General features: G+C 37.4%; 1 protein-coding gene across 1 annotated transcript in view; it reads left to right on the top strand.

Annotated features, from left to right (window-relative positions):
• KPNA1 (karyopherin subunit alpha 1) overlaps nt 1–27,288 on the top strand; it is a 58,367-nt gene that overhangs the window by 5,854 nt on the left and 25,225 nt on the right. The window contains exons 2-11 of the mRNA XM_064723097.1: nt 6,520–6,653; nt 7,448–7,555; nt 9,254–9,353; nt 9,911–10,005; nt 13,341–13,472; nt 21,381–21,469; nt 22,732–22,831; nt 23,407–23,570; nt 24,701–24,779; nt 26,967–27,092. Of these exons, the coding sequence (XP_064579167.1) occupies nt 6,525–6,653; nt 7,448–7,555; nt 9,254–9,353; nt 9,911–10,005; nt 13,341–13,472; nt 21,381–21,469; nt 22,732–22,831; nt 23,407–23,570; nt 24,701–24,779; nt 26,967–27,092 (1,122 nt within the window). The 5' untranslated portion in view covers nt 6,520–6,524. The remainder of the gene's footprint in view (nt 1–6,519; nt 6,654–7,447; nt 7,556–9,253; nt 9,354–9,910; nt 10,006–13,340; nt 13,473–21,380; nt 21,470–22,731; nt 22,832–23,406; nt 23,571–24,700; nt 24,780–26,966; nt 27,093–27,288) is intronic.

Raw genomic sequence — 27,288 nt, 5'->3', positions numbered from 1 at the left:
GTGATCGCTTTCTTTATGCAACCAGAAATATATTTCCTTGATTTTTTTTTTCCCTATGGGTTTTTTTTTTTAGTGTAAAGAAGATCAGGAGCTGGCAAGCTGATGTTGACCTGGTTTTAAGTACATCTCTTAAAAAGTATGTACTTTTTTTTGTAAGGACAGAAGATCTTTCTGAGTTACCTGGAGATATAATCAGTATACCCTTCAAGATCAGTAATTTTGCAGAGATACCTTTGATGTGGTAGTTGTTTTTCTTTACTTTAGCCAACTTTTCAGCCCTTTTTTCTGTTTGTGGATAGGAAAGTCAGGATGAGGTGTGAAATGTCACATCCCTGCACATTTGACAGAGGTGTCTCAACATTGTTCAGATAGCACACAATGTATTCTCCCCCTTTTTTTTTGCCTTTGAGCAATATTAATGTTTGTAATTTTTCTGTAATATCACATTCCATGTTGTGCAATGTTGTCTGTCTTTTAGGTCTTGTATTAATTATTTTAGGGGTATTCTTATTTTTAAGCAAGAACCAATCCAACTTGCCAAGTAGTCTAGAGCTAGAACATGACAACTTAGCCATAGATTAGGTGGGTTAGTACTTGTTTTGCTATTTCACAGGGTTATAAAAGTGCTAGAACAGAAACAATTGTGAATTAAGGCTTACCACTGGGCAGGAAAAAACCCTAAGAGGACTAGGAAGCCTGCAGAATAAAGCAGATTTGAAAGATATGGAAATGGGCAGCAGTTCCATGAAAAAATCCACTTCTTAATTCCATTTTTTAACAGAAAGTCTCTTAAAGTCTGAGCATTTCAAGGCTGTACATTCTATTCATGTCTGGCCACCATTCTTATGTTGCATTTGAAGCTCCTTTAATCTTCTGGCTTTTTGGATAGCAGAGGGTGGTGATTCCTTTTCTTCTCCATTGTTCTTGTATGCTGGTTGCCCTAGGACTGTGGATCCCTGCTGTTGGGCTGTTGCAGCTTTCATAAACCACAGAAAATGGAATTCACAGGATTGTTTTGTTTCCTTGTTAGGGCTGGAGCAAAACTTACTTTACAGGTCTTTACAAATACTGTAACTGCTGATTTTATAGTGACTGTGAGACGTGTTTCCCAGTCCTCTTTTACAGCTAGAGAAAGGTAAGCAGCAGTCTTGGAAATTGGCTGTGCTTTGCTTGAACAATAACTTTTTGTAGCTGAGATGATTAAATATCCTTTCTTGTAGATGTCCTGAGCTTTACAAGAGTCTGAGGACAGAGAGAAAGTAAAACCCCTGTCCCTCAGTGGTGTGGGTGCTGCTGCTGGTGGGCATTCCCACAGACCCCTGTAAGCCAGCACGGTTTGTCAAACAGCTTTGCATTAGAAGTTGGTACAACCTCATCCAAGTGTTTGTCTGGCTGAGCTGGCTTTTGAAAAACAGGAGACAGCAGTGAAGAGAGAAGTCAATCTGTTGATTTCCTTTATTTTTCTTTTTCTCTCAGATAACACTGTCAACAGTATAGAGACTTGGTGGATGTGTTTTCATCTCTGTAGGATGATGCCAAATGTAGGATTTTGCTCTAGAAGTTTTTCCAGGGAAATAACATTAATCCCAGATGATACTTTTATCATTCTATGCCCTGTATTGTGCTGCTTTCAGGTTGGCTTTTTAAATTGGATAGGTTTTCTAGTCTCACATGGAAGAGTGTCAGAAGGTGATGTATCCTGTAATCAGAGCTCAGTGAATTGCTCAAACATCTGTCCAGGCTGTGCTGTAGGTATTTGGCTTGATGTCAAGAAGTGTGATTGTAAGGAAACTTCTTCTCTAGGACATGTAGAATCTCATGTCAGAGCCAGTAAACAAACTAAAATCTCCTTGGAAGTAAAGCTTTTGTGCATTTCTTCCCTTGAATAATTCCAGCTTCTCTCAGTGCTTGACAGTGCTGTTTCTAACACGAGTTGTCCTTTCAGGGCTGATGGTGCCTCCTGTGTCTTTTCTGTGTCTCTGTGGCAGCAATCTAGAGGAGAGGCAGCAGTGTGACAGCACAACAGAGCTCCCAAGTCTGCCTCCAGTGACTCCTTTCCTTCTGACAGCCACCTTAGTTAGGAAATGTACTCTCATAATATGGCAAATCATGGGTATTTTGATAATTTTTTATCACACTGTTTCTCTTCAAACTCATATTCTGCCTTAATTTTGAAGTCTTCCCCTTCTGACCTATTCCCATTGTGAGGTAGAATGTCATGTATAGATCTACTCTTCTGAAACACATTTTTTTTCATATTTTTGCCCCTATTTCCAAAGAAGGAAAGTCTGTCTCTAACAGTCTTTAATATCAAGACTGTATTTGGTATTCTTTTTTTCATTATGTATACGTGGTACATATATGCTATTACATGTGTAAAAAATGGTGTGTATATATAGAATTATACAGTTCTTGATTTGTAAGGGTTTTATTTTTACATCTGGGTACCTCTGACGTGTGAAATATCCAAGAGTATTAGTCACAAGGTATTCCTTCTGGCAAAGCCCTTAAGTCTAGCGGCAGTGATAGCTGATTTAAGAAGGCAGGGAGTTCATTTTTATTCCTATCTAGATGATTGCTTGGGACAAGGTAGGTCATGGCAGTAAGTGACTCTGTATTTCCCAGTGCTTCAGAGTTTCTTTGACTTGATGAGCCAGGAGAAATGCAGAACTTCTTATTCCCCTAAAAACGTGTGCTTAGAATACATCCACATTTGGTACGGTTCTCATCTTAATCAGCAAAAGATTTGGGATCATGTTTGCCACATGGAAATGCAGACATCCATGAATAGTGGGTTTAATTTTGCTAAAATTTGTGTTTATGCAGAAAAATTGAGAAGGAGAAAGTGTCATATGGGGCTTGAGAGGTGTTGCACAAAAGCCCAAGAAATACACCATGAAAATTCCTTACCAGGTCTCCAGAGGTTTTTAGCTGTAGCCAGGAGTATCAAAAATGTGGACAATGCTGTGCTATCTTTAGGAAAGAAAAGATGGGTAGAACATTTCCATGACAACCACCACAGATTTTTTCCAGAAGTAGCATTAATTTTGACAATGCAGAGAAAATCCAGGGTTTGCTGTTTACTGCAAAGGTGAACTTGTAGTAACCACTGAAAGATTTTCAGCTAAGTCACACCAAAGCTGCTGAAAACCAGAGAGACAATTTGAAGTTGTTTTGCTTCTGTGGTTTAGTCTGGGGAAAAAGCTACATCCTCAAAAATGGAGGAGGAGATTTATAGCAAACAGTCCTTGGATGACTGTAACAGCTAAGAGAGAGTTGTTACATTTTTAATCCTAAAAAGCCATTGTGTGCTCACACATTTGAATAGGTCCAAAGATGCTGTCAGTATGTGTGGGTTGGATGGAATCCTTGATGCACTCGTTGAATTTTTCACCAGTAGTCAGGAAACAATAAAAGAATGGTAAAGAAAGAATTGATTTTAAGATAGCTTCAGGAAGTAAGAATTACTTCTAGGAAATAACTATGAGTTTAACAGTTATAGAGATCAGACAGGTGTATAAAATAGGTGTGTGGCTTTGTGCTGGGATTTCATTTACTACCAGTGATGGCCTAGCATAAAATAAGGTATTGAACCCATCTCTAGTTGGATTGGTAACTTGTCAGTGATGAAGAGAGTTTAATCTTTTCACCTTTAATGAAAGAAACTCTCTTCCTAGTCATTTGGTGGTAGGTGTTTGTACTCCCAGATAAAAGACAATATACTATTTTGAAAGGATTTTAAGTGTACAGTTTACTCATGAAATAGAGGAAAGGGTTAGTCAGCCAAGTGAGCTGTCTCGAAAGTCAGAAATAAGCATAGTCAAAACCTGCAGCTACAGCTTGTAGAGGGTGTAAGAAAGATAATACCTGTGAGGCTGTTGAGTAGAGGGCTTGCACTAAAGTCAGAGAAAGAATTCAAATAAATCCTGTACCTGTATTTTCAATAAGTGAAACAATGGTTTAGGGTACAACAGGAGGGGCTAAGAGAACTCTGAGAGGAAAATGGAAATTATTACCTTAAAGACAGAAGCAAAATTAACTGAAAGAAAATCAGTGTGTGAGCGGGGAATGAAGGGGGAAGCTATGTTAATAAGTACAGTGAGGAAGAATACACTTAAGGAAAATTACTTATGATGAAGTTATTTGTTCATTGGTGTTTAGAAACATTGGGACATTATATGGAAGCTGCATAATAGAAATTAGATGAAATTCAGTATCAAGGGTTGAAGATGTTCCCTGTCAAGAATTCAATTAAATTAAGAACTTTTAGGTATTGAAAGTGAAGGTGTGAAATGACCACAGGAGTTTATCAAAGGAGTTACCAAAGTCCTGAAATCCCAATTAAAGGCAAATGCGGTCGTATGAGTGGGAGAAAACAGACTTCAGACAAAAATGGAGAATTTTTAATAACACTGTGAAGATGTTATCTGGGCTGTAGTGTATGCCTGTGTTTATTCATGGTCAGGGGCTGAATGACCTGAGTGTCTGCAAAGCCATTTTCATGTTAGGAATGTCCTTCTAGCTCATGGTTGTCCACTTGGTGTTTCAATTCAACTTGCTTATTCTAAAATATATAAAATACTTTGTTCAAAATATTTTAGGAAAGAAATTTTGAGTGTTTGTTGATTGAACTTCTTTTTACAGTTAAAATTCCAGGCTTATTCAAATAGTATGTGTGTTTAATATACAGGTAGTAGTCACTTAAACTAAAAATGTGAAGAACATATAATGGCTAAGCATACTGTAAGAATCACGAATGCTTGAAGCTCAGACATGTAAACACAGGAAGAAAGGGGTCTCAAAGCTGTTAAGAAAGATGTAGGGAACTTCTGGTGCTGTGGGATTTATCTTTTTGTTGTATTTTTATTTAAAAAACCTTGATTTCAGGAGAACCTTTTCAGCAAAATTAGGCTGCTGAGTTGCTTACCTATCTGCTCAGGTTGCTAATGGTGCATTTGGTGCAACCTGTGATTGACTGACAATCAATGTAGTAGTTCTGTGTCCCTGAACATTTTAAATAATCTTTTAAAATTTTTAAAAAGTTGTCAGAATACAGTAACACTTGAAGTGATGTCCAAAATGTTTTCTGTAAAAGTCAGTTCTGATCATCAGAATTCTTATAAATGGTTGTCAGGTAGTAGCAACTTAAAAAGAGGCTCAAGCAAGAAGCATATTTGAGTATCCTTTTTTTTAATTATTGTTATCTTACAACTCTTTGTGCTAACTGAAAGAAGAGTTGTTAGAATAGACTCGATATACATTTGATGTATTTTAAAGAGGAAACCTAAGCTGTTGAGAATCTGTACAGACTCATGTTGCTTAATTTTAAAGTAGAAAATGCACAGGAGATCATTTATCATCTGGTGATTCTGTGCTTATGGAATTTGAAGTGAGTAGCTTATTTAATAGCACACATTAGAGCATTTGAAAGAGACCTTTAAAAGTCCTGTAGAGTAACTTTTAATAAGGTGCAGCTTTCCAAATTCTGTATTACAGGATTTACAATATGTTGGAGACTCTGCATCTCTGTGAAGATGCATGGAAACACTGACGTGTTGAGAATTTGATTCCCAAACTCTTTTGGATTTAAAGGGATGATGTAAGGAGAGAAGCAGCAGCAGAATGGAACACTAAGAGTAGAGACCTGATCCACAGCCATTGCTTTCAGGGGAATGAGTTCTTTCCACACAGTTCTCCATCACTGCTTTGTGCTGAGTGACTCCAAAGTGTGGTGTTGTACATGTGCAAATCATCCTGGGCAGCTGTAAATGCCGACCCACTGAGTTACATAAGACAGATGGAAATCACAGACTGAAAAAAGGCTCCTCTGCATAAACAGTGGCAGGATTAGGGATTGGGGGTGGGGAGGAGGGGAACAATAGCACTGCTTTCTTTGCAGGACTCAGCATTTTCAATGGTTAAACCATCTTCACCTAAAATTTTTCTTTTTGTTTCAATTTCCTTGTAGGCCTTGTCAGGATAGGAAGAGCACAGGGTTTTTTCAAGTTTCTTCAACAGGGTTGTGTTGAATTAGCTTAAAATGTTGGATATGAAGTGCAAAAAAAAAAAAAGCCCCTGTACTGACATGCAAAGTAAATGAAGATAAAAAGCAGCTAAGACACCTTCACTTTTGACTAAAAACAGGACTATGTAATTTGGCTAATTCTCTGTGTGGGGAAATGTTAAAATTTTTTAGTATAGTTTTCTTTTTCACCTAGGCTATGTACTCTGGCTTATAGACTTTTGTTCTTAGTAAAATATTTTACTTACTCTCCAGTGAGTGCCTCAAAATGATAAAATAAAAATTTGTTGGACTGCTGTAAAGAACTGACAGACCAAAATGACAATTCTGTGAAATTTTACTTTCTATCTTCTAAATTTTATTAGAAGTTAAGTGATGGAATACAGGGGGGCACTGGCTGGAAGTTCATGGCTACAGAGTTTAAGGAGTGGACCCAATATAAAATGATGCATTGTTGAAGGGTAATTTTGTCTTCTTTTTTAAATTGCGTTGTGAAGGAATCATGACGACCTCAGGAAAAGAGAATTTCCGGCTGAAGAGCTACAAGAACAAATCTCTAAACCCTGACGAGATGCGTCGCAGGCGGGAGGAAGAGGGTCTGCAGCTACGGAAGCAAAAGAGAGAGGAGCAGGTAACACACAGCAGTCTGTGAGCAGTCCTTACACAGTCCTGGCTTGCAGTAGCTCTGATTCTCTGCTTCTCCCAAACCCCTTCGTGGTTGTTCTGCCCTCCAAATTCATACGCAGTCAGCCTGAAATCAGAATCACTTGCACACTTCAGTGCCCCTTCTGCAGGCTCTGCAAGGCATAGAGTGAGTGCTCCTCATTCACTCAGGAGTCACATTGGCCAGAGCAGCTTGAGGGTCAGACAAAACTGTCTGACCAGTCGCTGTAGCCTCTCCAGCTCTTCTCAGGACATCTTAAACTGGGTACCTTCTCTAAGTCATAGCAACCAAATTCTGCTCATCCCAGTATAATAACCTCTGTAAGATCATCCTCCAGAGCCCTCTTTGCCACTGTAACTCGACTGTCAGAGCCCCTGCAGGTGTTCTGTGAGGATGTGTAACGCACAGGAATTTATCAGGTCTCTGAACCCCAGCATCCTCTGCAAGAAGGGAATGGTGTGGAAGATAAAGAGCTTGTAGATGGAGGCAGATGGTAAAGAAGAGGACATCAGTGAACAGTTTTCCAGAACTGTTAGGAACCAATATTTTAGCACATTGCTGTTTTCATTTACTCCATGGCTAACCTTTCTCCATATGCTGTCAGTTGAAGTCCTGTAGCCAGTGTACTGTCTTCTCTCAGGTCATAGCATGTGCAGTTTTTATAGCAGCCTAATGCAATATACTGTGTATATATTGGCTATGTAATATATATTATATATATATATATATATATATGTATGTTAAATATTTTCTCTCTTTAGTTGTTTAAACGCCGAAATGTTGCAACGGCTGAGGAAGAAACGGAGGAGGAAGTGATGTCAGATGGGGGCTTCCATGAGGCTCAGATGAACAACATGGAGATGACTTCTGTAAGTGATGGGAAATGAATAGTGTTGGTTGAAGCTGGGCAAGTCTGATGTGCTGTGACGTAATGGAAGTGAAATTCCAGAATGATGTGAAGAATGCATTCAGAGATGGACAACTCTGAAACACCTGTGTCAATGAACCACCCTGAAACAGATTACTTGAGAGAAAAATGCCAGGAATGTATAGCAAGTGATTTTTCAGAGGATATGTGCTCAAGAAAATAAAATAAAATGTCATTGTCCTGGCAGGCTGATCACTTCCTGGATTTAGTGCTCACCATTATGGGTGATTCTATCAAATGTTGCCCAGAGTTTTTATAATCTGAAATTCATACTGCTTGAAGCATAAATATACAAATCAGGCAGTGTGTTATTGCAATTCACAAAGTTAAAAAGGGGCTTGGTGGAAAGCTTTCTTAGCAGACTTTCAAGTGGCACAATTTTTAACCTAAGTGTTGGAAACACTGCTAGACCTAGCTTAACTGTCTGCATGAGGCCTTGAACCCCTTTCTGTGCTAGAATTTAAAACTATGGAAGAATACTTCTTGTGGAAATTAGACTTTTTTACTTTCTCTCTGGAAAGAAAAATGGTAAAGGTTTCAGTTCTACAACAGAAAAGTTTAAGGGAAGTGCAGTTCTCACTTAAAAGTGTTGCTGATCTTCACAGTGTCTGTGTTCAGAGTATGCAAGTGATGTTTCCATAGAAATCAGGCTGAGCTATAGATGGTTATATGTGCCTTGAAAATTTCTGGGAAACAGAGAAATGCTTATAAACAGTGTGGTAGATCAATAATAGAATATATGGTTTTACTCTTCAGTATAGTATTCAAATATTGGGCAAGTCTTAAATACCATTAATCATTTGTGTGGAAGCTTATATTAAACAAATAGAGAGTAAAAAGTAAGGAAAGGGTTTTGCCTAATTGATAGATAGTGTCATTACACAGTTTGCTGTGTTAAATGCCATTAATTTCAGGCTCTTAACAGTTGGAGCTGTTGGCTGTTACAGACAACGCTTAAGTATTTTCAGCACTGTCATCTGTCTCCCTGTCTGTCTAAGGGTTGGGTTCAGATGGATCTGAAGATTAGATTAGAAGTGGAAGAAAAAAAATCTGACTTTTCTTATGCTTCTTTACATGGGTCCATGTGTGGTGAACAGAATGTCAGATTTTACCTAGCATAAAAAGATTGCTGATTTAATACATTCATATTATTGGAAACCTTCAGTATTATGGAAAATTTAATACCTCTACTTGATGTTGATAACAAGCATTAGAGTTTGTTGACTCTTCTAGAAATGAGGGGTCCTATACATTTTGATGTAAGAGAGTAAGTCAAAATGTACATGTTAGGGAAATCTAAATGCTAACATAATTACTTTTTATTAAAGCTGACAATTTTACATTTAATTTAAAGGAAGGGAGAGAATATCGATGAAAAATTCTGAAGAGTAATTTTCTTGCCATATCTTGTGGAAAATTTTGATTTTAGCTTTCAGTAAATTGAGAATGATGCTGCCTTATGTAGATGTTCATATATAAGGATTCCTATGTTGTCCATAATGGTTTTACCTAAGTTTTTATTCAGTAAGAAATAAGCTTTATACTGGTTTAGCAAATGTAACCTGTATGTTGCTAATTCCAGATTTTTTCCCCCTTTGCTCTCTCTCATCCTCATTCTGTTTCCCCATGGAAATCCTAGAGTGCAGTCATCACTGCTGATATGATTGAGATGATTTTCTCCAATAGTCCAGAGCAGCAGCTCTCAGCCACCCAGAAGTTCCGAAAGCTGCTTTCTAAAGGTAAGGGCTGAAATGACTTAGAGAAAAATGTGGAAGCCTCCCTAGCATGTGGTTTTACTTTGACAACAATAAAAATTGAGTTTCACACTGAAATTTCAGGGTCAAAGCCCTGCTTAACACAATGTCAGCTTGATGTATGTAGTAGTCACTTCTCTTGAAATGTGTACTGAGTGTTGCAGATGTGAGATCTCCTCTTGGACCTAAGTTCAGATGTTTTAGGCGGTGTCTCTGTGGCCCAAACGTGCTGGTACATCAAAGGTCCTCTGCACTTGTGCATGCCAGAGTGACTGCACAGAGCTGCTGCTCTGAAATCAGCCTGCCTAAACTACTGAGTGCATCAGTGCTCTGAATCATCTTATCTTAGTACCTCAAAACTCTGGAGTTTTCTTATGTTGACAGATAGGAATCCATTGCCTTTTAGTGAAATATTGTAGAAAAAGAGCACACTCCAAGAAAGGAGCAATCAGTATGTCCCTGGATATTGTTTTGATGCAGTAATTTGAGAATTTCCTTACAAAGAAATGAGTGTATCTAACATAACTTCTTATTTTAAACAGAACCAAATCCTCCAATAGATGAAGTCATAAGCACACAAGGAGTCGTGGCCAGGTTTGTGGAGTTCCTGAAGCGGAAAGAAAACTGTACATTACAGGTATAAAAATACAAATGTATCTGCCTTCCTAGTTTAGGAAGGCATTTGCTGATGCAAATTAGATAGGAAAAAAATTAGTGATTTGTTCAGCTGTACTTCCTCTCTTTCTTCACTATGTTAAAAAAGCTATTTTATCTTCAGAATTTTTGGCAAGACCTCTGGGTGGAGGACAGGAGAGAGAGAGTGTGAGAGAGAGATCTCTGACATGCATTGAGTAACTGATAGGGTGAGGTTTTCAGACTTCAGCAAATACAGAGCTTGAAATTTGGAGCTCAACAGATGAAAAGCTATTAAACAAAACTTTGATGTTTGTCTTTTTGTACAAATTGAAGGCAGTTTTAAATCTTTAGAATTAGGATTTAAGTTTTTGATTAAAGTAAGAAAAAGGTTTAGAATTAAAAATACAATCTGTAGTTATAAGCACAGAAAGCTGGAAACCTTACTGTGGTTTGAAAAAAACGGAATTGTATGTGCTACAGTGGTTAATTTTTCTTGACCTTTGTCTTATTTCCAGCTGTATATTTTTCTGGTCAGTCTTTCTTGGCTAATAGAAAGTGAAGGAAAACTGTTACCTGGTTAAGGAAAAAATATGTTAACATGTAACATTAAATACAACACTTGGATTAGAATCAGTGTTCTTTCTTTTAAAATGCATAAGGCAACAGGTTTGTGAATGCCATGTGAAATCCAAATTTTGTTGACTGGAAATATGCAAAAAATTAGTTTTTTACACATTAGAGAAGGTATTGAAATTTCTGTGGATAACAAGCTTTTCAGATTGTTATCCACAGAATTTCAGAGGTCTCTTGGGTTCCTTTGAGGAGTAACTAAGAGTATGTATCAGATTTAAGCTGGTTGGTTTGCAACTCCAATGGAAGATTTGTAAACTATCTGTTGTAAAAGAAATAAATTGAATGCCTTTTATTACTTATTGGGGTCAAACATAGAAACCCAAGACAGGCAGGTAAATGGAAGCAATTCTTGTGGCCTTACTGGTGTAATATTTATTGATTTTTACATGGAAATGGGAAAAATCAGTTACAGTGGAAATGTGCAAGCTTGTCCTAAGGACTTTGTAGGAAAGCAGTGAAAATAAAAGCTTGAGTATGTTGCTCTTAATACTCCATTCTACCTGGGTCATTTTCCTCCATCTTGCCAAATCTCTCTGCCTGCTTGGCAATTTAGTGTCTGCAGGTAGAATTTTTTGCTGTGATCAATTAAGAAGTTGCCTGGAACTCACCTTCTAATGTTTTTATTTGCTCTCTCATTGTTTCCAAAAATATTCCTTTGGGCTTGGCCTTCTAGGGTTTCTAACTGTAACCTCTCCTAGAAGGGAAGGATTTCCAATTTGTTCTGAGACAGTGAAGTATAATTTATAGCTGCTTGTATGGTCGATTGAATATGGCAACTTCCACGTTAATGAACTTAAAACTTTATGGGAATTTATGGTCTTTTTTTCTTTGTTGTCAATGGAATATTCTGTAAATCTAAATCCTCTGAGATCAGTGATAGGAAGGCCTAATTTGTTAGGAATTCCTCTGCCCTGTTTTTCCTCAAGGTAAAAGGAAGACTTTAAAAAGCTCCCCTGTTCTCCAGGGCTGCTTCAGCCATACATGAACAAATACATTTTTCTCATGTGGAGAGAGGAATCTTGAAAAAGAATGGCACCACAAAGAAATCTTTGCCATTAATGTGTGACTGTTCCTTAATTTATACATCCTGGAGCATGAGGTGTCCACAGAGAAGAAGGAGGAGAGAAACTGTCACTCTCTAACCTTTCTGTGGCTTACACTGGAGACTGTGTGAGTCTCCAAGCTGTGAATTGTTCAAGCTGGTGGTACCAGTAGGAAGCTGGAAGACAAACTTTAAATATGCATAAGAGACCTCTGTGGTAGAAAGATGAGTAACAGTTATGTTAGAATGTACCCCAGAACACTGGGTACTCACTTCAGAGAAAGGAGAATTGCAGAAAAGCAACATTGGCCTTAGGTTCTGGTCACACTGTTTTGCTTCTTGTTCATTAATGATGAATCTTGCAGTTTTGACTTTGTCTGTTTCTACTTTATTTTGCAGCCCATACTCCTTGTGCATTGCAGTGATGTATTTTGGAATTGTTTATTCTGATCACATCTGACTAGAATGTTCAGTAGATCAGAAGGACAGGATTAATTGTATTGTATTAATTGTATTAATTAATTGCATTTTCAAAACCGAAGTCTTTAACAACACTTAGAAATGAAAAGCCTTGGAAGTCTAGGTTTAATTCTTGAGTTCTTATTTCAGGCACATCTCAGGATTTGGTGCAACTCCTTAGCAGGAGTTGTTTTTGTAACTAAACCCTAAACATAAGTCCTTGCTCTATCTCTTCAGACAGTTTTGGAAGGTATGGCAGTATTTCCTCTGGAATACTGCTGGATCAGCATCTTTTGGTAATGTCAAAGTCATTCATTTATAGCTTACAACTTTCCATTTTTACTTTTTGTTGGTTTTTACTTTTCATTCAACTTTTAGCAGTCTTAATTCTATAGATTCGGAATGTACCTAATAGGATGTAAATTTGCTAAAGTAGTGTAATAATCTTTGGGCTGAAGGCATGCAGAAACCTACTCAAACACAAATTGCTGGAATCTGTATTTTCTGAGGCCTGAGGTCTCAGGTAGGGTTAAAATTTGCATTTCATCTTAAAAAGTTAATGCTTTTGCAAGTTGACATTAAAAGAATAAATTACAAAAACAGTTGAAAATGCAAAGTGTTTGGGATCTCACTTTTTCTTCAAGTTGTGTATAAAAACATCATACACTAGTAGCATTTGGCATCAGTACTGATTGCCAGAATTGGAGAGAAGTTCTTTGTGTTGTTTTTTATAAATCTATTTTTATTTGTTTGGGTTTTTAAAATCTCTTTTAGATCGTTTATTTGCTTCATATCCATGAAGTTTTGACAAACAATGTCTTCTTTTGCATCTTCAGGAATATCACTTGTGATGTAGTGAATGCAGGTGCCATGTTGTGGGAAAGCACATTGTTTTGTGTACAGGTTCTTAGCCAGTAAGAAAGGCAAAGGTAACATAAATGCATAGCAAAAAAAAAAAAGATTTGAAAAGCCACAGCAAACCCAATGTTCTCACAAAGAACTGCTGCAAATTTTTGTTTCAAGTGGTAATGATAACTCCTAAATACATGATTCTAGTTCTTTGCAAATTGTTAATTGGTAATATCTCATGTTTTCCCTATGCCAAATCTGCCAGATCTCTCTGGTTTTAGAGGACATTTAGTGTCCATGTTTGGTGTGGCATAGAAAGCTCCTAGTGAACTGACTTGTCTTTTGTTTTCCAGTTCGAAGCTGCATGGGTGCTGACAAATATTGCCTCGGGAAATTCCCTTCAGACTCGAATAGTGATCCAAGCAGGAGCTGTCCCCATCTTCATAGAGCTGCTCAGTTCAGAGTTTGAAGATGTACAGGAACAGGTAAAGATTGAGAACAATGTTGAATTTTGTGTACGTGTTAATTGATGGAATTGGAGGCTTTTTTGTTTCAATTTTTGTTTGTTTTGTTTGGTGTTTTGTTGGGGTTTTTTTTCCCTTCTCTGGAAAGGAACAAGGCTATCCTGTAAGAAAGCCTTTAGAGAAAATGCAGTATATGGAAATGACACACAACAGTTGCTTTGTGCTTAGTATGTGTTAAGTTACCTAAGCAAGTATTGTATTTTTCTCTTTCTGGAAGTTGCATACTTAACCATAGCTAATGAGGTAATTGACTTTGTTCTCTAACAGGTTGGTATATTTCTGTCTATTGAGGAATTCAGGGAGTCTTGTTTGAATAATTGCTTTAGATATGAAAAGTTCATGCCTATTTCTCCTGAAGATAAAACATGAGTAGAAGTGATAGTTTTTTCTCCAAGCTCCTTACAGCATAGATGAATATTCTTCAAGGCCCACAGGGATCAGTATAAAGCACAGACCAAACATCTGATTCAGTAGTTTCCATTTGAAGTCTGTAACCTGTATTTAAACAAGGATGTACTTCAGACATATAATCTTGCTTTGAAGACTTAGGGTGATGAAATATTAATGATGTTAACAAATTTAGTTTCAACCAATGTTAATCTTAACTTGAAAGTATGTACCTTTACAAATTTGACTAGCTTTAGGTCCAGGTATTGCTTTTGTTACATTCTTTACTCCATTACTAAGCTCTGTGTTTTTTCCTATAGCTATTTGCAGACCGTGGCTTAGGCTTTACCTGGGTAAATGAAATCAGGCACTGATTTCTCATTTTGAGAATGTTTCTCTGATGGTTGGTTTGTTTTTTGGAAACCTTTTTCTGAACATTTCTTAGTTTCAGTATTTTTTGTGGTGATGAAATGACAAGCACTGGTTATTCCAGTAGCACTCTTTCAGCACTGTTGTTTGCAGAGATAGTGCCTCATTTTCACTTTTGCTCGATACTTTGGTGTGTAAATATCCAGTGTCTTTGTGGACTCCTTGCCACAGAAGCTGGCTGTGAGCTCAGGTTAAGCTGATTATCCAGTATGATCCATTGTTCTTTTTAGAGTCACTGACTTCCAGGTTCAGTTCTCCATCCTGTAAGTGTGACCTCTGTTCTGTGTTCCTGGATATCTGACCTTGCATTTGGCTGAATTGAGATGCATGATTGGAGGAGTCCCAACTCATAGACATTGGACTGCTTTGTGTAACTTGCCTTTCTTTCTTGTAGCTGGCTCAGAGTGTACCACCTGTACTTAAGGTTGCCTAACATTTTCCACAAAACAGATTTTTTTCTTAGTTGTTTGTAGCTTTCAAATTACTCCACTTTGTATCTTTCCATTTTCAGTGTTCTGTCTCAGACTGTATTATTGTTGAGAAGGCTTTTAAAGAGGAATGGAATTCAGGTGTTTGAAAAAAAAGTTAAAGAAAATACGAAGTATTTTTTGTCCATTACTTTAGCTTTGAGGAGCTGAGTCTGCTGTCGTTGTAGAAATTAGAAATGTGATAGAGAACTTGCCAAAATGGCAGATAAATGCTGTGTTCTGCCTGTGTGAAAATCCATCCAGCCTAAGCTATATGGATCCTTTCAGATTCGTATTTTGGGGATTGAGCTGGGTAGCATTGCTTTCCAAATTCAGCTGTCACTTGAGTGCTGCTCAATGATTGGTGCTCTGTATATAACAAGGCTGCTTTTTCTTATTTTTCTCCTAATGATTGATCTTCTGTGCAAGAGCTAACTTGCTTTCTTTGTCAGGTTGTTATCATCCCTGCTGATGTTCAGAGAGCAGGTGGGAAGAGCAAACCTGTTTAGATTAAGTTGTGCAGCCTTCAGTCTTTAAATGGGTGAATTAACGGAAGAGCTTAGGGGCCGCAGTTAAGTAGTTTATCTGGCTCCTTCCCCCCTCCCTGCCTCCCAATAAACTGCTGACATATTAAAATTCAGATTGCAGGCAGGCAGAGTGGCTTGGTTGTCATTACTGAAAGATATTCTTCTATGCAGTTTGAGTGCTGCCAAATTCACGATCTCTCTCTTGGCTGGTAATCTCGAGGTACCAGTTACAAATTGCTCCCTAGTAAGCTGTGCTAAAGAAGGAAAATGTACCATGGCAAAGTGTTACACTGTTTCATCATGGATTTCTCTGCTGCAGCTCTGGAGATTGCAGCCCTGCTCACAGCTGACATGGGGTTTAATGCTGGCCAACAAAAGAGGAATTCTGCTTTTTTTCCCAACAGATTAAAAAAGCCACAAGCTCTTCAGCATTTGTTTCCTCTGAAACAAAAATTAGGAGCATATAAGCACTGAGAAGTTAGCTCCTGTACTTCTGTGTTACAGGATAGCAGTAGTACACAATTGAATAGTATTTTTCCAGATGACTCTTGTCTCATTCAGTATATGCACAGATTGTTGCCCTGGTAACAGAGGAGTGGGTAGTAAAGGAGGCCTTTATTTGTCACACTATGACCCTGATTGTTAAAGTTGGAACAAATTATAGTGCATGGAGGAGAATAGGGAAGAAATTTTTAGAATTAAGCACGATAGTAAGTTTGTGAGAAAAATGTTTCTACTGCTTAGTGTCTGATGCAGGACGATTTCCTTCTCTCAGTTTTCAGTAAGTAGATACTTGTTCTGGGGTTTTTAAATGCTCTAGGTGAAATATTTCTTTTTCATTTTGTAGTTGAGGACAACTCAGCAGTGATTTTCATAGTTAGGCCTGTGTTTTGAGCAGGTCTGATCCTGGAGTTCTCAAGCTGGATTTCTGAAACTGGGTGATATTTGGCTACAATTTTCTTCTAAAGTGTTCACCCTAATTATGTCTCACAGTAGTACTGTGAAGATTATTATTTTCAAGTAACTGCATTTGCAACAAATTACAAAAATACAGAAAAATACAGAAAATACAACAACGTGTTCAGGGCAGAAGTCAGAAGCTAACCCTGTAATCATATAGTGTAAGATGAAGAGAGAAGTATTGAAGGCTGTGTTCTAATTAAGATAGCAATTCTTTAGAAGGAAATGTTAGGTGATAACATTATTTTGAATATGTAGCATTGCATAAGCAAAAAATATGTATAATATCTTGTTGGCTAGTCATTATCCTCTGTTTTTGTTTTACAGGAAGTCAGTTTTAAAGATTTACGTGTTTACTTTGTCTTTTATTTCTAGCTTCCATTAGCAGTAGCTCAGGAACAGATATCTGTGTACCTTATCTTTTGATCACAATGTTCCCAGCATGTCTTTTTCATATCTATAAGCCAGTTTTAATTTTGCACTTTTTTCCTTTGCATATGCTAGTTTCTGAGTCTAGTGAAGAGTCTAAATCAGATGTTTTATAAAAGTCTGTGAGGGAATCTTTATAACTATGTTTAATAAGCAACATGTATGTTAATGAAATGATTCCCTATGTCCTTTTACAAGATCTGTTTCTCATTAAGTTGTGCAGGCCTCATTTAATTAGCCTACTATCCTTTAACTCTTTCATTGCTTGTATTGTGTGTCTGTCTTCCTTTGTGGTCAGTGGTCAAACCATTTAGCATACATTTTTCCAATCAGAGAACTTGAATTTATCACAGAATCTACATCTGCATTATTTAGGAAAAACACTGGCTACATCTCCCGTCTCTCCCCATTTCTGTTCTTGATGTACTAATTTTTAGGTTTAGTTACTGGCATATGTCCTAGTCCTTTTCCACTTATCACAGTTTTTTCCTTACGAAAGACATCTAGAAATTTTGATCTACCTGCCTGAAATTACGTATATTGAAAGACTCCATCAAAGCCCTTTAGACATGCTTAACGTCGATGTGGCTTCAGCAGCGTCTTGGCTGCAGTTCTTTGCTGACTGCCCCTGCCGTGGTACATAAAACCCAGATGTCAGCTTGAGTTTCCTTGATGAACATGGCATTTCCTTCAAAACCCATGCAAGGTGTTGTGCTGCCTGTCGAGAATTGTCTCACAATGACAGGTGTGTGTCACTGTGTTCTGCTGGACAGACCCAGCTGCCCTGTTCCCCTTTGGGAAAGTTTGCATTTTCAGCTTAGGCAACCAGTATGTTTCCCCCTCAGTGTTTTTCCATTTCTAGGTGTATTGCTATTCCTTTTGGTAGCCATCACTTGCATGGCAGAGCTGACCTGTAAGTCTGGTGTCCAGGCTCTGTTTGGCTTTTACATCAGCAGTCCTATTAACAAGCTCTTGGTAATCAAAATCAGGGCAAACAGTCAAGGTGTGAGGATGAGCTGCTTTCTCTGTTTGTCAGATGAGATATGAGAAGGAGGAGCTATAACCAGCCCAGGCACTGAAAGAAAGATGTTTTCTGTGTTGGGACATAGTAGCAGTCATCTCCTAGGAATGTTATCCTTCCTTGTGTTCACTTAGCCAATCACTCTTACATGCAAGCTGATCTTCACCATCTTCATCTCAGCATTGGATCCTTTTCCCAAGTCAGCACCCAGATGTTGAGAAAGGGTTGATTCTTTGTAATATTTCTTCTCCACTGAGAGACAAACTCTGCACACTCTTGGTGATTGGTTAAGCATTTAGTTTAAAAACCCAAAGAAATAATGGCTGAGAATCTTCAGAATCCAGGGGATAGTGGAGAGTTGTCAAAAAGCACATGGGTTATTCACAGAAGGCACCATGTGATTCAGCAGTACTCTACAAGACTTGCATTTTACTTTTACTGACTACTGAAGTTGTCCAGCACTGCAGGAAAAAACACTGGAGTTCAGTGATGAGTAAAATAAATGGAAGATTTACAGCAAACCCTACTCCGCTGTTAGCAATAAAATGGAAGTTTATACAAGTGTAAAAATAGGTGCTGTTAATTAACAAGGTGACATTTGTACTTCCAGTTTGTACACAGCTTTCTACCTAAAATGTGGGTCAAAAAAATCAGGCTATAAATCTTAAAATTAATGTAATCTTTAAGTTGGGATTTAGATAGTAGAAGGTACTGAAATGGATTTTTTTAACTGAAATATTTTTTTGATTGAATAAACTCTAACATGGAATGAGCATGAAGACATTCAAGTTGTGTAGAATTAAGCCAAAGCATTGTGGCAAGTGTTTGCATCTTGAGGAGTGCACAAAAGAAGAAATGGAAATCATTGAACATTATTCTGACAAGCAAACCCTGAAGAAACTTGTCATTGTTCATGTGTTTGTGGAAACCATGACAGAGCTTTGTATTTATGGCAGTATTTGATAAGAAGAATTTAAATGAGCTTGAGTTCTGTTCCTTACTTATCAGAAGAGCTGAAGTAATTCCCTAATGAGAGACATCTTCCTTATTGAATGAAACATTGCATATTTTTCTAAAGTCACCCCAGGACATGGTATTTCAATTAATTGGCATCTTGTGTCCTATCAGTGATTAGCATTAAAAGGATTTGTTGCAACATCTTCTCTTACCAGCTCCTGTGACACCAGACTACATGGCCAGACTTTCCTTGTCTTAAAAACAATGAAGAATTGGAAAGTAAAGGTGCTATTTGACTTCTCTGGTCAGACTTTTTGATGTGAGATTTGCTGTTGCAAAGCCAGTCAGTCATTCAGGGTCAGAATGGATTCTTGGATTAAGTGATTATCACTCCTGTCAACCTTAAAAATAGATATTGCTATAATGGCAGAAACAAAGACCATAGACAAATTAAATAGGGCTTCCTTGTTTTTTTTACCTGTGTAAGGGTGTCCAGGCAAGGAAACTGTGCCTTCATACAAAATCACTCACATCTTCAATGAAAGAGAATTATTCTTTTTCCCTCTGCAAAGTGTTTTCAGAAGATTCACAAATTTATTTAGGACTGTCTGAAATCTTTGGTTCATCCCTCAGGCTTCTCCTTGCTGTAGAAATGCAAGTATTAGAGTGAACAACAGGTGTGGCTCCTTAAAGTTCTGACATGAATGACATTTTGCAGGAGGTGGCATATATTCTGTCTCTTAAGCTGAATTTTTCGGGTAGCTGTCTTCTGTGTGTTGAGTCCAAGAGGCTGCCAAATCAAAGTTACACTTTTTAGATAAACTGTTGTCACAATAGTTGTAAAAAGAATAAGAGTAAGAATGAAAAATGATGATGAAGATCAGTTTTGGGAAAGCATTGTGTACTTATAATGGCTGTGCTGTTTCATAGCTCAGCTCAGTACAGTCTCGTGCCCTGCCTCTGACTGTGGCTGACAGCAGAAGCCTGGAATAGAGTAGAAAACAAAACAAGCTAATCCTTCCCCAGAACAGTCGCCTGCTCTCTGCACAACCTGCAGTTTAATGGCTCTGATCCTGTGCTGTTGTTGGTAGTGCTGGTACAGAGTCGTCGTCTTTTTATTTTGTATCTAGCAAGCTGACATCTCTATCCATGTTCTGTACATACCTGTGGTTTTAGCTGTATTCATTCTGCAGGGTTTGCCAGTGCAGTTGGGCCTCTAGAGTGGTTGAAGTCTTGTTTTTGAAAGTAGCATCTTTTTGCCACCATTTAAAAACATCTTACAGGAGAAACCTAATGCCTTGAATTAATTGACACCGTATTGAAAATTAATAAATACGTTTATTTCAGATTATCCAAGAATTTCGTTTAGGTAAAAAATATTAGCAATGCTGTCAGTTTTTTTAGAGGAGCATTTTATTTTAAATAGGTATACAGAGAGGGAAGAACATGTTTATTTTGTGTGAGGAACTTGCTTTGTTCAATTGGAGAAATAGTTATGCACTATAACTCATTTTACTGCAGCTCAATACATAGTCTTCAACTGAAGAGAAATTTGGGGAGGACATTTAGCTGCTATCCATGACAAACAGGATTGCTTTTGTCCTCTGTATGTAGAATTGGGAGTACTTCAGTGCTTGTGTGGCTATATGTATCTAAAGCCAAAAGCCAAATAAGCCAACCAAATAAGCAGATACATGTATCTATTTGATATGACACTTAGTCTTCTGCTAACTTGAAGTAAATAGCAAATGTGAACTTCATAAGCTTTCTTGTGTGACAAAATATTGTGATTTGCGTGGAATTCATAAAATTGCTTTTATACTTGACATAGACTATTTCTACTTTTTAAAGTTACAGCTCTCATACTAGTGGACAGAGATATATAAAACACCATTTGGGCCAAATGTATAAATCAAAACCAATTCAATCTTTTATTCTCATCATATTACAAAAGATGGATTTCATGCTGCTTTAATTCTGGTAATTTTGCTCTTCTCAAAATGAAGTTAAGGGTAGTACTGGTGTCCAGGCTCTTACATTTTGCCATGCGTATGACTTAATCAGCAACACTGGTTCTGTCTCATATAGTTTTATTTTAAAGAATTTATGTCCCAGCCCACCTGAATTCTTTGATTCTGAATATTGATTTATCTTGAACATAGATTCTCACTTTTATCTATGACTGTGTAAACAATTATTATATTTATAAATAATAGATATATTATTTTATATATAATATTATTATTATGCATTTGTAGTAAATACTAATATGTGTGGCTGTTCCACACAAACATTTTTGGGTAGATACAGACTTGTAGAGGCATGATCTGTGCTACAAACATCTGGTTTTAAATTAGGTGTGAACAAGGAGGGTAGAATTAGAATGTTCCTAAGCCTGTGGAGGTGAGCTCATCTCCTACACTTTGGACAGAGCAAAGGTATGTCTGCCTGCATAATCTTTGGAGACATACATATTTGCTGTTATGGTGTTCTTCTTAGCTATCCACAAATATTCCTGAATCATATAATGAGCTGGAGTGTGTACATGTAATATGCAACCAGAATGCATTCCCCTTCTGTACATTGTCCAGGACCTAACGGAGAGAACAGATTATCTCCCAACTCTATTACATATGTTAAACTGGTAGAATTTTGAGAATAAAAGCAATTACTATTCTGTTTTTCCTTGCAGGCAGTATGGGCTCTTGGTAACATTGCTGGAGACAGCACTATGTGCAGAGACTATGTTTTGGACTGTAATATCTTGCCCCCTTTATTGCAGTAAGTTTGTTTTAATATGTTTTTCAGAATTTTGCTTGAGTGTCTTATATGACTAAAATTTGGGTTTTGCCTTGAAGAATAATAATACTGTTTTCTTTTTCTGTGGACTAATCACAGTTTTTAAAGGGGACTCCTGAACTACTTTTTAAATGAAGCTAAAATGCAAACATGTTTTAGAAGCAGCTAAGCTGGAACTGTTTTATTCTACAGTGTGGGTGGATGTCTGGGCTTATTTTAGTGTCACAGAATAATTTAAATTGAAAGGCACCTTTGGAGGTCATCTAGTCAAAGCCTTTCTTCATAGCAGGTGAGATCAGATTAGATTGCTCAACTACTTAACCAGTCAAATTTGGAACATCAAAAGCAGGTTCCGTAACTACCTGGGGTAACCTGTTGCAGTATTTGACCATGGCGTGGTGAAACGCAGTGTTCTGATACCTAATCAGAATTTTCTGTGTTTTGCCTCCTGATGGTGCCTCTTGTCCTGTCACTTTGCACCTTAGAGGATCTGCCTTCCTGTTTTCTGTATCCACCTGTCCAAGTGCTGCTGGCAGCAGTTGAGTCTCCTCTCACACCATCTCCTTCCAAGGCTGAGCAAATCCAGGTCGCTGACGTCCCACTGCGTGTCATTTCTCTAGCCTGCTCATTATCTTGGTGATCCTCTGCCTAAGAAGCATATTATTGCTGAACCAATGACACCATCTTGTGTTGTCAGGTCCAAATTACAATTGCTCAGTCTCTGTCCTTTGCAGACTGCAGCAGGGAAATTCTCCACTACTCTCATGAAGACATTGGTACAGTGGGAGATGGCTGTGAGAAAAAGAAACTGAATTGTTATGCTTGTGGGAAGAATAGGTCTTAACTTCCTGCATTTTCCTAAGCCAAAGTGGGACTCATAATCTGAGATTGACATAAAAATGCAGTTTGGCTATGAGAGTTCTCTTAAAACTACCTGCATGTCCTTCTCAGAATAATTTTGTCACAATTCCTTCACCTCTTTTGACTGTTAATCTGCCACATCAGTATCTAAGCATTTGAGTGAAATTTAGTGTAATGTTTATTGTTCTTGTTGTTCCTGTGTCTAGCATGTGTATTAGTAGCCATCAAGGATGATTTTCTTTAGGATGTGTTTTCATAGGAAAAAACTATCATATTTTGCCCTGGTGTATGTTAAAAAGAGTTAAATTTAATGGTTAACAGGGTTTTTCCTGGCTTTGATTTTTTAAAAGCAAGGGTTGGATTTTTTTTTTGGTTTGTTGTAGATTGCTTTCAAAACAGAATCGTCTCACTATGACCCGAAATGCTGTATGGGCTCTGTCCAACCTCTGCAGAGGGAAAAATCCTCCTCCTGATTTTGCCAAGGTAAGAGATGCTTGAAAGAAAATGTGTTGTGAAGTGGTGATAACCAAATTATTAGTTTAGGGTGGTGAAACTTAAACAAAACGGAAGGAATGCTTCATCAGAGAAATTCTGAAATGTTTGATGGCCGTCTTTCAGATGAAGTTTTTTGAAGTTTTTTGTTTAGTCCTTTGGGCAGACTTCACAACCACTGTGTTCTAACACAGCTGCCCTGTACCTTTTTGTTACTGTTTGTGTACTGGAGGTGACTGTCCCATGGCAGAAGAAAATTCTGCACATCTTGGCTGCTGTAGAGCAGCACCTGGCACATCTTAGTAACAAGTGACATCTTAGTGGACAAGTCTGAGTTTCATTGGCAGTCCTTCTGTAGAGGCTGAAGAGTTGCTGTGCTGCTTTTCTGGAGACATGCTTGTATAGCTACAGTCATGCACAGAAGTGCTGGCTAGGTCTGAAATTATCTGAGTATTGAATCTTAAGATGCCAGTGCCAAATCCAATAATGACATACAAAATCAGCTGACTTAATAATAGGTCTTCTGGCTGTTTTAATTTTATGTATCTGCTCTTAATGTCTTACAGGTTTCACCTTGTCTTAGTGTGCTTTCCTGGCTGCTCTTTGTCAATGATACAGATGTATTAGCTGATGCCTGCTGGGCTTTGTCCTATTTGTCTGATGGCCCCAATGATAAAATCCAGGCTGTGATTGATGCAGGAGTCTGCAGAAGACTTGTGGAACTGCTGATGTAAGAAATCTGTTGCAAGCAAGCGTCACTCTTTTCCCTGACATCAAGATTATAACAATAAGGAGTTTAATTAAATAGATCTTGAAATGTTGTGATTTCCAAAGAGCAAGATTTGAGTTTTAATTTTACCTGTCTGTTCAGTGTTCTGTATTTGTCATGAGTAACAAAAGCAATGGAATTTTTCTTGTACTAATTTTGCTGTTTCCTAAGAGATATTTTCCTGCACCTAAGAGATACATTTTTGTAAAATCTATAACATATATTGGAATTTGCCTTGTGTCATTGAAATCCATATTATAGTTACTTAACAAGGAAATTACCTAAAGGATACCAAAGATAAAAATATAAGGAATAGTTTATTTTATTAGAATTGACAGTACCAGGGGCTTGAAATACAAATAATTTCTTCAACCGTTACTGTAGAAGAGTAGATGCACACTTTGGTCAGTAAAGTGTAGCTGTGAGAGTTGGGGTCACAGAGACTGACCTTGTTCAAAGCCATTGCTTCCAATCCAAGGTCAGGACGTGGCCTAAGAACAAGGAATAATGGTTTTCAGTGATGTAAATAAAAAGACAATTAAGGCCTCTAACGTTACAGCAAATGTGTTGCTGGATTAATGGTTGGAACATATTACCTCTAAGTAGCTTTTTATAAAGAAGTTTTGATTTGAGAAAAACATTCCTTACTTCACCTTTCCTGTTCCAGTTCTGATTTAACAATGAAGATGAAGGGATGCATATGATGATGTAAGATAATAAACAGGGTTTGAGGGGTTAAACACACAACTTCTGTCCCTGTTCTTCTGTCTCATTCATGGCCTTTGTGCATACTACATTAAGTGTATTTTGTAGTTAAAGATAATTACTTTTTCCTCCCAAGGATGCTTGGAAGTACTCTGAAATACTTTTATTCTTTAAATATTTTATTTTTATGCTGCTGCATGACATCTAAAAGTCTAAATATTTAGAAACCTTAGAAAGATTGCCATTAGTTTAAAATCAGAGTGTTGATTTAGGTAGTGAAAGTCAGATTTATCAGGGAAGATTTCCCCTGGCTGATAAATGTTCCTTCCTTGACAATGTGATGCTGGAGGAAGGTTAGTACTTACATTTTTCTTTGTCAATTTTAGGCATAATGACTACAAAGTTGTATCTCCTGCCTTACGAGCTGTGGGAAACATTGTTACAGGAGATGATATCCAGACCCAGGTATGGATGAACTTTCTCTTGTGTTGCACTGCAGTTCATCTTTCTGTTAATTGTGGTAACCTGTCCACCAGTACCTCCTCTTGTTCCTTTTGAAGATTTAAAGTGAAGGTTGATGACACTAATTGCTTCAAAGTGTGGTGGTTTTCCGATTTTCTGTTTAGTTCTGAACTGGTGATGGTTCTTAGGTAGCTGTGTCTGGGATTTGTGGGCAGCTGTGCAATTCTCTCAAGGGTGGGATGTTTTTTTGTTTATTTAAAGCAAATCTGGCTCTTAGGCTGAATTTTGTGCTGAGTGATGTATGCTGGTAGTGCCATCAAAGGCCTGTCTCATTCAGTGCTGCTGCCAATCTGTGATGAATCTATCATATATATGATGAAAATATGTCATATTTATGATGAAAAACAAATGTCTGGTCATATTTTGGGTGGTATGTAGCTGTGTCTGGACATTTTTTTTTGAGAGGCATAGGTAGGAGGCAATGACTCCCACCCCTGTATTGGAATTAAACTGGAAGGCAGGAATTCTGGTGCTTCAGAGGCATTGGGCTGTCACTGGGACGCTTCTGTAGGTCTGAGACCAGAGTTCAAGATGAGTTAGCAGCATCAGGGCACTGTTTCAGTATCTTATTCCTAGGAGGAAGATAACATGATTTTTTGATTGCTATAATATAGTTTGTGTAGCTGAATTGCAGAGGCATTGTTGTGATTTTTTTCAGTGGCATTTGTTTTGCAGATCAGTCATAAAGAATGATTGAGGTGGGATTTCATAATGTTGTTAAAGATAAAACCACAAGGGATCACTAATTCACATGCAATGCAGGTTATTAAATACTGCATAAATCTTAGATTTTAATTAAAAATAATTTAAACGTTTCTGTTGTGCACGATTTTTTCCAAGGACTATACCATGAGCTTTCCTAAAATTCTAGAGAGCTTATATAGGTAGGATAGTTTGATAGTCCTGCCTGCAGGTTGTGCTGGATGCTAAAAAGTGATACAGGATGGATGTAAAAGTCAGTAATCAGAAGGAAGAGCCCAGCTTTGAGACCTGATACAGTTCTGAATATGAATGCAATGTACAAGTTCTTCAAGAACTGTTCTCTGTAAAACCTTGGGGCACAAATTTGCTTTTACTTTTTCTCTCATTTTCAGCCAGTAACAATTGGCAGTGCTTGAACATGGCTTAAACCATGGGATAGTAGGTGTGAAGAAAAAAAAATTTGTCCCAGGAGATACCTGATAAAATCTTGAACCATAATCTTTGCTATTTTAATCTTAGTGGGGAGTATAAAGAATTTGAGACTATGGAGTAATGCAAGCAAGGGAATTAAGTCCTCAGATTCCATAATCAGAAGTCATGAACATGATTCAGCTTGACTGGAGTATTTCTTGTAAAATTCTGTACCACACTGTGGTTTCCAAGGTGCTGCTTTTGCCACACAAGGCAAAACTACTGTGCTTCTTGGTGTTTTCTCTCAATTTTTGGCTTCATTGTTGGAAGTTAGAATTAAATTTAAAAAAAAAAAAGATTGTTCATTTTTCATTTATTGAATTATGTTATGCCATTTTAACAGGTCTTTCACTATCACACATGACATCATCAAGGGTGCTGTCTTGTAACATCCAAGGTCTGGGGTGTTTTCTGTTGTACTTTGGTCATTTAGGAAAAGGAAATTTTGTTGCAGTTTTTCTCCACTGTAAAATTGTGGGATTTTTGCAAGTTTTGTAATTTTTAAAATAAGAATTGTTCATTCATAATGTCACTGCATACAACACTGGTCAGACTCTGCACTGCAGTGCCAGCAGATGTGGAAACAGAAGTAGTTGGTGCTTACAGTTGTACAAAAATACAGGAAAATACCATAATTTTATTGTTGTTTGGTCATAATGTGCTTAGTATCTTCTTGTTTTCAGATCACATTGAAATCATTATGAATGTGTAATGTCTTACCTGAAAAACTTGGTAATTTTGCTCCTTAGTTTTCCTGCAAAATTTATTTGTTACTTCTTGCTGTGATTTTTTTTTTTTTTTGGTGTGTATATTTAGTGGTTTTTTAAAAAAAACCTGCCACCATCTAATGGGGTATACTTTTTATATTTTCAAGACATTGTACTCCTTGTTCCTGTGATTCTTTATCCTAAATTTCTTCTATGGTGTGTTTTGTTTTGTTTTTCCTGTTGTATTCAGGTAATTCTGAATTGTTCAGCTCTGCAGAGTTTGCTGCACTTGCTAAGCAGCCCAAAAGAATCTATCAAAAAGGAAGCATGCTGGACAATATCTAATATAACAGCTGGAAACAAAGCCCAGATCCAGGTAAGCTTTTCAGCTATGATCAGTAATTTTTGTCCTGCAGACTAGAAGGAACACAGGTGATTTTTTTGTGCATAAAGTGCATATTTGTGTGAATGCATTGTCACAGATATGTAATTGCATACAAGAAGGATATTACTGTGTAAAATTACACTATTTCAGTGGCCCAGTTATCTGCAAATTCAAATAATTTAAGTTT

This window comes from Zonotrichia leucophrys, chromosome 1 (assembly GCF_028769735.1).
Source record: "Zonotrichia leucophrys gambelii isolate GWCS_2022_RI chromosome 1, RI_Zleu_2.0, whole genome shotgun sequence".
Classification (NCBI taxonomy): Eukaryota; Metazoa; Chordata; class Aves; order Passeriformes; family Passerellidae; genus Zonotrichia; species Zonotrichia leucophrys.
This window is presented reverse-complemented; position numbering and strand designations above follow the sequence as displayed.